The sequence below is a fragment of the Pezoporus wallicus genome, unplaced genomic scaffold, assembly GCF_028554395.1.
Source record: "Pezoporus wallicus isolate ANWC-B61680 ecotype Strahan unplaced genomic scaffold, APGP_CSIRO_Pwel_v1 contig_7068, whole genome shotgun sequence".
Taxonomy (NCBI): domain Eukaryota; kingdom Metazoa; phylum Chordata; class Aves; order Psittaciformes; family Psittacidae; genus Pezoporus; species Pezoporus wallicus.
The window spans coordinates 749,058-761,263 of NW_026635623.1; the positions used below are offsets into that span (position 1 = coordinate 749,058).

General features: G+C 36.9%; 1 protein-coding gene across 7 annotated transcripts in view; it reads left to right on the plus strand.

Moving 5' to 3' along the window:
* The window catches only part of WDR20 (WD repeat domain 20), a 50,704-nt gene extending 39,474 nt beyond the window's left edge, over nt 1–11,230 (plus strand). For 3 of the 7 annotated variants that reach the window (XM_057397082.1, XM_057397085.1, XM_057397084.1), the window contains one exon: nt 10,340–11,230. In XM_057397082.1, coding sequence (XP_057253065.1) covers nt 10,340–10,393 — 54 coding nt within the window. In that variant the 3' untranslated portion in view covers nt 10,394–11,230. Of the gene's footprint in view, nt 1–849; nt 917–1,386; nt 2,039–4,033; nt 4,240–10,339 lie in introns of those variants that run through there. The other 4 variants (XR_008970619.1, XR_008970620.1, XM_057397089.1 and 1 more) reach the window with 4 other exon arrangements.
* The last annotated feature ends 976 nt before the right edge of the window (nt 11,231–12,206 follow it).

Sequence of the window (12,206 nt, forward strand, 5' to 3'; positions counted from 1 at the left end):
GTACTTTGTGCTACAATAGCTCTTTTTGCCAGCAACATTTTAAAGGAATACAGCTATGAAAGCATCACCAGAGTTGATCTACCAAAAAACACTGTTATTTTTGTGAAAATGTAGGTTATCACCTGAAGAAAATTAAGTAATCTGCTAATAGCCTTGTTGGGCAGCCTAAATGAAAATCTGCTGTTCATTAGGTTCATAAAGCTTTTAACCATTTGGTTCATAAATCTGACTTTTGAAGTGGAGGTACTATATATATATTTATATACCACATCTTCATTGATAGAAGCTTTGTAGTAAAACTCGGTAATTTTTCTTAAACTTGTTCGTATAGTGTAATTATCTTTGAGATGTTATCAAATTTGTCACAACACAGGTATGCACAGAGCTATGTCTGCTCTGCATCTTAATGCATAGTTGAAGGCTGAATCTGAACCTAAAAGTTGTAAGCCCTTTTTTGGGGAGAAGGAAGAAGAGTTTACCTAAAACTATTTTTTGCCTCACAACTACAGAGCCAGCATTAATTTAGTAAAAAAAAAAAAAAAAAAGCATCCCCCAAAATACTGAACTATTTAAAATGTTTGTCCTGAATGCAAATGCTAAGGCAGTTACCACTTCTGTGACTTGGTGCAATTCAAGTCTCATGAATTAACTTTATAAATGTACAGCACTGCTTCAGATTTCCAGTGTGCCCTATATTTTCCTTTTGTTCTAAAACTCCTTTATGTACTACTAAACACTACGCTGTTAAATTACTTCCAGTGGCTGAGGTGGGTTTTGTTAGGCTGGGTATAACTTAAATATTTTTGTGTGTTGACTTTGATTTGGAATATGACATTTCAAATATTTCAGAGATAAAGTATGCAGTACCAAAAATCAGGATTTATGTATTGGCCAATGTGGAAAACTTTAATTACAGGTAAGTAATTTTCATGCTGAAGTTATCACTTTCAAAATTAATATATTGCACACTGATGTAAATGCCATATTGTTTAGGAAGTATTTACTTAGAAACTTTGAAATGATTTTTTTTTTTCTGATTTCACTTGCATTTCTAGTGAGCTCACTCTGCTGGTAAAAACTAAACTTTGGTGGCATGTTTACAGGGCTTCGATAGGAAAATATTTGTGCCAGAAGGACTTTATGAGCACCCTTTTTGTTTATGGGAAAGCACTTAATTTTATTTAATGAAAATTGTTGAAGTATGAAACACTCGTGGTAATGTCTTTCTTACTGGGTTATATGCCATCATTTCCATTTTGCCAGCTGTTTTATCCTAGTCTGTCCCTTTACTCTGGGGTTTAAAGCTGCTATTTCTAGTCTTCCTTTTGAAATGTGGGTCCCCAAGTGATCTTGAAACTCCATCACTTTTTTGTCTGCCAACTCTAGAGTGAAAGCCTCTGAATCTTGCTGCTTCTTCCATCATTGCCTCTGAAGGCCTTCATTAAATTCATGCCACTGCCAGTCTAAAGAAAGAATTGGATGGAAAACTGAAGCAGGCTTGCAGTGTCCAACATAATTTCCATTGAGCCAGCGCTACCTTTCTCTCTCATTTTGAATAGCCATCAAAAGATGTGCTGGATAATTGGACAGTGTATGACAAGTTCTCTTCTGGTTGGGTTGTTGCTGCCCTTAGTGGGGAGGTGACGGGGGAGAAATAAATGTCTCTTCAGATGTCATCCTTATGATATTTATTAGGCTGTACAGCCCTTACAGAGGGGCCTGACAGTTGGTTATAAACTTTTTAAATTGCTTTGTGTATACATAATCATACCTTGAGCTTCCTCACTGGATATACCATTCTTGCATTGCACTTCCAGAACTGCTGTACTAACGCCCATTCAGAGTGAGGTGAATGGCAAAATTCAATTAGAAACAAGGTGAATGAGGCTAAGGGTTCATTAGTTCCAGTTTTTACTCTTGTTTTTTGTAGCCTGTGTCTATGGAAGAATGTTCAGGGTGGTGAGAAAAATAGATTGCCTTAGCAAGAGTAAGAACTTTCTTCTCAACATGGTAACAATTAGCTGTTGCCTCCTTTCCCCCCCCCCCCCCCATCTTTCTTAGGCCCTGCTGAGAACTCTAAATGGGATTATAGAAGTGTTGTATTCATTTGAAAACACAGAAAAGTAATTTTAAAGCAACCAAGGTAAACTTCATGTGCTATCTTTATAGCTACTTCAGACTGAGTTACAGGACTTGCAGAAGCAATTAAAAACAACCCCACTCAGAAACAACTCGCAGAACTCTGAAAAAACCAAAGTGGTACCTGGATATGCAAAACAAGCTTTCTCTGAACTTAGCAATCAGAGGAACTATCTGTGTGATTCCTGTGTTTGACTTCAGAATTAACTATTGATCATCTTGTACAGTGACTCCATATTATCTAAGTGAAACTTGCTGATGAGTTTCCTTTGTAAGAAAGCTCAAGGTAAGATTGGCCAGAGAATGAACAGGTGAAATGGCAGTGTATAACCTGGCAAGATAAACATGCTACCATTTTGTAAAACAAATGCACATGGAATTTATTTATTTGATTTATTGTACAGGAGAGCTTAGACTTAAATTATAACATCCTTGAATTTTCTAGTTAACTACAGCTGTAGTACAGTATCATGTTTTAGTATGACTTCTGTTTTAGTGAAAGTACTTAAACATTCATGTACTATATTTGAGTGAGATGAGCAGCTATATATACTAATTCTTCCTCAGTGGAAAGGATCATTTCATCATTACAATTGAAGTTCAATTGCTGGTATTTAAGTACTATCAAATAGAGTTCTTTCAACGTGATACGGTATCTGTATAAACTTCAGGGATGATTATAGTAAAACTGAAACACAGCTATATGACTTCAGGTTACCAAGCTAAAATTTGAGGCTTTCTGTAATGTGCATAATAGCAAAGTTGCACATAGCATACCTGCATTGTCAGGGTGAATTTAAACCTAGAACACTGGTGTGATATTTATAGCAAGGTATGTGTATTTATAGCAGGGCATGTGCGTGAGGAGGTGTGACTAGTGGCTTGAATACAGCCAGGAGAGATCATAACCCTGTAAAGGCTTTATGATGAGGATGTCTGGATTAGGAAATAACATTACTTTTACTAAACACGTTTTAGAAAACCCATGTTCTGAATTATCACCTATTCAAAATATGTACTTGGAATGACTGTATACGTCTGCCCCTTTAACAACATAAAGCTACTAAATTAATATTTAAAATGCTGGCCTGCTTATGTTACAGTAATAAAATTTGTGTCAGTTAACTTACTGTCAATTTACGTGTAAAGATTAAACTATTTTTTCTGCATTTTATGAATTCTGTATACTGAGTTTGTTAAAGATTGACATGTTAGGTGATACTGTACAAAATTGTATTGACTACCTTTAGTGAAAATCAGAAGTAAAATTCATATGTATTTCCTTTTTACACTTCCATCTAATTTCTTGACAACTTGAATAAATTTCATAGAGCCTTTCTAACATGAACTATTGTTAATTTAACTGTTGCAATAATTAAGCTTTAAGAAGTATTGTTGGTATATTTATAATTTTAAGAAGATCATGTTTGTTTCATACTGCTTATTTTTAGCTGTTCTGTTGTCACTGTTACAGCTGAAGAACTTTACTAAATACTTGACATTACAAAATAATTTGCTGGGGTTGTCCTCTGTATACTGATGTTAAATAAAAATGTGTGATTGAACTGTAAATGTAGATAACTTTCAATAGTCCTTTCCACATTTGAGTTTTAATTTATCTTGCAGTCTTTAGGTGGTCTTATGCTAACGTAACGTGCTTAACAAATGGCCACAATGAAAGCTGTTAACTTGCCATATTTTAAAGTAAGAACATAATCACATCCTGTAACCTGTTCTGAGTAAATATTTCACTTCATCTCAAGATGATGCGTATGTTTTGATGTTTAAATCTTGCTGATAAGGTCATGTTTCATGATACTTGCTTTTGTTTAGGACTAGAGTAATAAGAAATAGAATACTTACCAAACGACTTGTCAAGCTGGTTTAAACTCAGATTCAGTTAAACACAGACATATTTAGATCCTCTCTGCCTACCTGTGAAATAGGAGCTGGGGCAGAGTGTTGTTTATTCTAGGACTCTACAGGAGCTCTTTCCTTAGTGGACTTTGGTGCGGGGTATGTTTTTTATTCCAGCCTTGGATCTTGATATTTACCTAATGAATGCCGAATTTACAGCCCTGCGGGTATGGCTGATTCAGGTGTTTCTGTCTAGAAAAGCTGTGGTTTCTCTAGAACTAAGTTCGTCTCAACTAAAGCTATAAACCAGTCCAAAACTCTGGCTGCAAAATTTCTTGGAACCAATTTAGGTGAAGACTCAAGATGTTCTCCTTCCATCTGAGTGGCCTAGGGATTGCATCACCCTTGCAGCTGTGGTTCTGTGTTAACCGATGAAGGAGCCAAATAACTTGCACTTACTAAAGTGTTTCAGAGGCACTTTTAAGAAATTTCAGTTAACTGTTGAGAAGCAGTTAGCTGCTTCGGGCCGAGACTAATTGAGGTAGGACTCAGTTCATCTGTTAAGCAAAAATGCTCTGTAGAATAAAGCTGAGGAAATCAATCTTTCTTACATGAACTTAAGAACTTTCTGGTACTTCAGAAGGTATTGACTGACCACTGTGATGGTGTGTGTATACAAATATGTGTGTATACAAATATATGTGTATATACATACATATATATAAAATATAAAAATATACAAGTATAAAGAACAAATACCAATGGAGGAACAAAATGAAATCCGTCCTGATAGCTTCTGGGAACATCCAGTTACGTCAAATGATGCAAGAACTGGTTGGTCAAACTAGTTTCTCAGCAGTCAATGCAAGGATGAAATGAAACTATCTTCCACAAGTTCTGTGGTCATAGAAGATACTTTGGCAAAAGATGTCATGGAACATGAAAGTTGTCTTGCTTGTCTTTAATAACATTGCTCAAAAATCTTAAGGAAATAACTTGTATGTTCACATTATTTTCTGCATTTTGAAGTGGGGTTTTTGGTAGGTGCTCATCAACCTTACCAAATTCATTTGGTTCATTTCTTCTCCTGCTAAGACCACACTTATTTTACAACTAACCCAAATTGTATTGCTTTAAGTCATATGCTTTTCCCTGATATTTTCCCTGATTTAGGTCAATTTCATTCTTTTCTAATCTGAAAATTTTAAATCTTAGTGGCTTTTGTGTTTGAGGAAGCTGAAGAAACCTTTAAGTATGGGAGCTGTTACTACTGAAACGAAGCTTGAAGTTCTATTGCTCGAGCCAGATAAGGTTTCTGCTGGCAAAAGCCTTTTCTGCTTTTCCCAGCACACTAGAGAAAAATTTTTGCAATGAGAACAATCCACCATGGGAATAATCTCCCTGGGGAAATGGTGGATTCCCCAGCATTGGACACTTCCAAGATTATGCTGGGCAGGGTGCTGGTCTATCTTGTCTAGGTCATACTTTGCCTAGAAAATTGGACCAGATGATTCTTGAGGTCCCTTCCAACCCAGTAGTCTGTGATTCTGATTCACATAGTAGCATCTTACTTTTTTTCTCTTGCATCTGTGTATCTTCCATTTGCCAGTCCTATGCTGGTCTTGAAGCACTCTTGCCTAATGCCACAAGGCAGATTTTTAGTTAGTTTGCTGGCTTTCTAGCAGGCTTGATTTTTCTTTTTGTTGGCAATGAATAAATGGTGATACACCTCTCAGGAGAAGAAACTCCCTCATGTACACAGAAAAGTCAAAAGTGAAACTCCCTTGATGCTGCTACATGCTTTTAGCAGTATCAAATGGTTTAAGCATTTATACTTTCCTGTAACAGTACTAGAACAAAGAATTAAAAGGGGAGCAGAAGACAAATAATACACTTAAAACTCTTGTTAAGTGAATACATAGACTATGTAAAGTTATCAGCTTTGCTGTATCCCCCTAAATCCCATACAAAATATATCTTGTATATTATGTAAATGTTCAGCATGTGCTTCCTTGACCATTCTCAATTGATTTTTATGACTCCATTACATTAGTATCTTAATTTAGTGAGTATATGCGGTTCAGAGACTTAAGCTAATAAATGCTGAATCGTTTGGATAAGAAACTGTTGGAGATTTTGTTCATGTAACTCTTAAAACCAATTCAGCTGATTTGACTACAGAATTTTAAACAAATGTGAAAAATCTCACTCTGTTTTGGCATTTTGCTGTTGCTCAAATACTGTATTGGACTGTGGGCTCTTCTGTCAAACAAAGGTCCAGATGGCTTTTTCACATTACTTCAGGAATATCACACTTCTGGACAGGAATAAATTACAGGAATTTTTATTTACAGGAATAAATATGGAATATTCTTTGAATCATAAATCCCCTCCCCATTATTTCATATACTAGCAATAGCAGAAATGCTTTAACAAATCAGTGCTATTTTTGTATGGGCAGTGATTAATTCAGCCTTTTTTAAAACTTGGTTTAACTGTTTCAGTGAAGTGCACTGGGAGACACCCCAGGGTTTTTTTATGTTGGTTGTTACATTGGACCCTTTCATTTTTCTACTTTTTGATTTCTAAACAGAAAGCAGGCAAGAGGTGCAGAGTTCTGACAGCAGTCCAGCGAGTTACTGAGCAGGAGCTGAGTTGTTTGGCTGGAGGAGGGCGAAGGCTGAGCATGTGCCAGGAGCATTGTGAGGTAGCACATTGCCATCCATTTCCCATCTCCTGCTTGTGTGTTCAGACTTGCAGTTTATTTTCTATATTAGTGAAACAGCATATGATTGCATCTTTGGCTCCAGTGAATCCTGTTCTAATTACATGAAGAAAATATTAACTCAGTAGTTACTGGTGCCTTTTTTTTTTTTTTTAATACTGGTATCGTCTTGACTTTTTTTTAAATACAGCAGTTCTGGACTCGTGTTTCATAGTTTCTGTTGTGAAACCTTGTGTTTCAGATCTTTGGGGGAAAAAAAACAGACTCTGGATGAAGCATATGTGGAATTCTGTAAACACCAACCCCACACTGCTCTCCCCCCCCCCAGTCTGTTGTGAGCATGATTAACCCCAAGACTGCTGTGGGCCTTTCTGGACAGGGGACAGTTGTGAGTGCTACAGCTGTCAGTGGAAAGGACCTTTTGGATCGTAATTGTTAATGGCTTTTCATTCCTACCTGTTCATGCCTATTTTTACTGAATATGCCAAGTCCTGAGTGTTTAGGGAAGTCAAAGAATGCAGAGACAAACCTGGAGCAGACTTTGCAACTAGCACTGAAACAGCCCGCATGCAGTACTCTCCCTTTGCTAATTGATGTAAGAAAAATACCATCCTCTGGGAAAGAAGCATGTTTCAGCTGCAGAGTAATCCATTATGATGGCAGAAGATGCAGGACCTACTTGGAGAACCCTCTCTGAGGATTGCTTTAGCAAATTTCTGACTTGGGTCTCCTTGCTGTTCTGTTTCCCACCCCCTGCTAAGACCCACATGCTTACAGAATGACACCACTAATAAAAGACTCCCTTTATTTTCAGAACTTTTTTGAACAATCTCCTAATTTGTTTCTGCTGCTCGCTCAGTGTGATGTGTTGCTTAGCTCTGAGTTGATGCACTGTACCACATGAAGATCTGCAGTGCTCATGTCTCAACTCTGGTCATGGTTGTTGAACTGTACAGCTCTGCTGTTGCACTATTAATTGCTGCAGCTTTTCTTCCACCTTTTACCACCTTGTTGCCAAGGCTGGATGGTTTCATCACAGAAAGCATTGCAGCCCAGTTTCTTTATTCATTTAGAGGCAGGAGGTTTCTGTGGCTTTTTTATAACCTTATCTATTGTATTATTCCCAGAGAATGCAATTACAGATATTCTAGTACCACACGCTTTGTACAACAGATCAGATTCTTAAGAGTAGCTTCTGTATCAAACTTAACTTTTTTTGAGCCTTCTTTTGCTCTTCTAACATGACTTTCTGAAGTTTCCTATGTTGCACCTACCATGATTTCTTAAACTGCCCTTGCTTGAAAGGCTGCAATACAATGGCAAATTCTGCAGAATCTTTTTGTTACTCAGGGCCAACTGAGAACACTCGTAACTTTGGTAAAACTTCTGTGCCTAAAACTGAATTATTTTGCTGTTCCTATGTGAAATCTGAGGTCTCTTCTGAAATTCAGTACTTGGGAGAATATACAAAACTTCTGACCTCTCCCCTGTCTGCAGTAACAAAAGGGTAGCGGTTGTCAGATTCTTTCCACTTGGTGATCCTCTGGCTTGCCTGCTCACAGTTGCAGAATTAATGCAGAGCAAGGATTTTTAGAGGAGTTGTAGGAAAATGAATAACTCTTCATTTTGTTTCCCAACAACTGATTGTGTTCCAGTGTAAATCTGATAGTAGAATAGTGCTTATTTCTCTTTGTCTGCAAAGCACGGTTATGAACCTGTTGAAAAAGACCCAGTATTATGTCATTTCTGGTACTTTTTATGTGCTTTGAAAGCATGTATTTGCCTATGAACAACTTGGATCACTGATTTATTAAAGACTGAAAATAATACTTTTGGATGTCTTTTTCCAGGGTACTTAAAGTTGCTTAGGGGATGTAATCTTCTGAAAAGGAAGACCTTCCAGTAAGAAACTGTTTTCAGTGCTGGCTTTAAGAAGAATGTTCAGTAATGAACTATATAGAGTTCTGATTCATCTCCATTACTTTCAAACAAAATTCTCTTGGTAAACGTTTTCAGAAGTGCTTCAGTAGCTTGTTTGCTTCAAAATTCTGCCTTTTTTTCACCATCTATTCCTTAACTAATAGCTAGGAAACTTCCTGTTCTCCTCTTGTGAAATAGGCAGTATCTTTGTACTGAGTGTTGAACAAGTTTAAAGAACATCCTACTTCAGTCTACCTCAATGATGTTTGAATCTGATATCCACTATGTAAACAAGTAAAAATAAAGTGTTCTGGTTCCTGCAGGTGTGATCTACGGAGGATACCAAATGAAGTACCACATACATTTGTTTTATATAAATGTGTGTACACATACACATAGTCTGCTATAAATCCTGCAGATGTATCCAGAATAATCAGATCTGAGCCAGTAGATTAGATGTGTTTTGAAAGGGCAGGCTATGGTTTTAGCAGGAACTTGATGACTTGAATCCAGCCAGTGCAGCCCTCCTTCCACCTCTTCTGTGGAAAGGGTTCTCTTCCCCCAGCTATGATCTTTCAGTTCTTGGATCCAAGCAAGAAAGAGCTCCTGTAGATTCTGAAGTTGTAGGCTAATTCTATGTTATATGCCAGTTGTCTGCCTGAGCTTGTCTAGTTTGATGGGTCTGAGTCACAGGATCTTAATTTTGAGGTAAGATCCTAAGCTGGTAGCTGTTGAGAGGAATTGCTAAAAGTGCATTTACCATGCTTGCATAGTAGAGTCACACAGTGATACTCACTGGTGTGCTTCCAGCTTAACTGCCGTTGTCCTCCTCAGCCTGCTGGCACTTGCTACAACTAAATCGTGACCTTACAAGAAGACCAGATTGTATTTTTGTATTAAGCTTTTCCTAATTAAGTCTGATACACAGTTATCTTTATGTAAATGATTGAAAAGGGGCTAGTATACATAAATCTGAAATGGAATTTATTCATTGATACCTATCCGTAAGGTATAGTTGTCTTAAATCATTACAGCAGCCTCTGTGTAGCAACGGGTGCCATGCAGTTGTGCAGTGACGTCTGAAATGAGTAAGTCTCATTTTATTTAAGCAGTGATGTTGTTAAACGAGCTGGTGAAAAGCTCTCCTGAATGCAAACTTAAATTGTAATGGGGAATATTTTATGAAGTCTTGCTCAGTGTTTCATTCTCTCTTCAAATTACCAGAATAACTACCTGGGTAGATAATCTATTTTTCTATTTGAAGCTTGTAATAATTCAGTAGCATTTCAGAGATTGTTTCCCTGTATCAGGTTAGATGTCAACCTTGTTGATACTGGAACAGGTTGGTTTGTTGGTACCCTAATAAAACACTGATCACTTTTCTGATGTACGGTTTTTAACATTTTGCAGTTTGCAATGAATCAAAATGCAAGGTAGATTAAATCAAATGCTGGGATCAGAGTCACTGTGTGTCATAACCGCACATGCTTGCTTTCTTACTTACCAAGAGCTCTTTTGTATGCTGCCTGACTGATACAATAGCGGCCTAGATTCTTTTGTAGGGAAGAAGGTGCTGATGTCTAAAGTAAGCAATTGGTGGTAAAAATAAAATGTACTCATTTTAGCTTCAGTCTAAGAACTTTATAAACTTAATGTCAGGTTCTCTTGCTGGATTAATGTAAATTGCTTTGTTTGCAGGGTTTATTGTCATCCCAAAACCAGGCCAATTCTCCAAGTGGAACTGTAGTATAGCCATCACACTACTGCTAGCAAACCTCTGAACGCAGGACAAGAAGTAATGACAGTGGAACCAGGAGCTGTTCTTCAGGCAAAGAGCATCACAAATTGTAATGTGGCAGAGTGTAAACACGGAATTATGTGAATCACATAGTAATTTGCAAAGGAATAATGTAATGAGTTCTTATTACAGCTAATACTGCTAATCTGTGCACCCAAGGAAGGGTTTTTGTGGCAGGGGGAAAGCTTCCTTTGGTGCTGCAGGAAATAATAGTAACATTTTTGGTTTTCTTTATACTTTTCAAGTACAGTGTAATTTAATCTCTCTATAAATATATAAATAAAAGATATATATACATAATGTAAAATAAAGTATGTTTCTTAAATTCAAGTAAGTTCAATGGTTAAACTAGTACTTCACCATTGTTTATTTTGCACTGATTTTTTTAACCAGAGATGGCTAGAAGACAGCCTGGAATGCACTCATGGAAAATGAAAGTCATTACTTTCTGGCTTCAAAATGTTATTCAGGAAGATGGATGCTGCAATCATAGATTTTTAAAACAAAATTGTTTTGCACTTAAATAGTTTAATGCTAATAGAAAATTACTTTTAAAATGGTGTCCAGACACCAGAAAAACTGCGTTGTGAAGAAAAGATCCTTTGTATCTATTAAACATTTATTTTAATATTGTTGTTTCCAACTGCGATTGGCTCTGTATTATATGTATAAATAATGTAATGGAGTGATGGGAAGGGGAGTAACGGATCATTACACTAGAACTTCTCATTCATTTAAGAAAGTGATATTTCTAATTCAGAAAATACATATTAAACTATCTTGAATATGCATTTTTGTTTACTTTTTGTTCAAATTCAATCACTTTTGATGTAATCAATCCTTTGTTGAATTAAATGTTTGGTACAGATATAACATCTAAACTTTGTACAACAAATTCCTTTCAAAATTATCTCATCTAGAACATGACTTCATATTTAATATACTTGAATTTTGATTAGGAAAGTAAAATAACATTGTTTTGCTCTTTCTTGTAATGGTTTATCTCTAAATACATCATACAGGAAAAATTGTGCAGACAGACAAACGTGCAGGGTAAGGATTTTGTAACCACACAGTCCCAGGAGTTGTGAAGTGGAAGAAGATCCAGCAGCAGTAGATGTACACGCTTTCTGACTTGGCAATCTAAAATTAGGTCAACATATTGGAGTTGATGTGTTTCTGAGACAACTTGTTTGTCTTACATCAGATGTCTCATTTATAATTCAACACTCTTAAGCTGCTAAGTGTTACGGAGGTAGACGTAGTGGTGTATTTGTACAGTTCACTGTTGGCTGTCTTAATGCGTGGTAATTTTAATCAGTCTGCAACAGAACACTTAAATTGTTTTCAATAGTGCTTGCAAAGATTACTCCCCACCCCCACCTCACCCCCCTTCCCCCAAGAGATACTGCTTTGTGTCAAGCCCCAGAACGACAGAGAACAGAAGTACCTACTGTATCTTCCTCTATTCCCTATATGGCAGTGTTCTCAATTAGGCTTTTGCTGAATCCTGCAGCAGGCAGAGCAGAGCAGAATAGAGGCCAGTAGCCTGGGAATGTGGAACTTGCCCGAGTACGCACGCGCATTGAGGGCACATGTTAATGCCCTTCCTGCTCTTGCAGTAGTAAAGTGGGGTAGAATTTTTTAAACTGCAAGTAAAGTTTAGATATTTTCTGGCATAAGAAGTTAATTTTTCATTTTTTTTTTTTTTTCCCAGGAAATGAATGAAAATTTGGGAAGAAACAACTGCAGTAGCTACTTGTAACT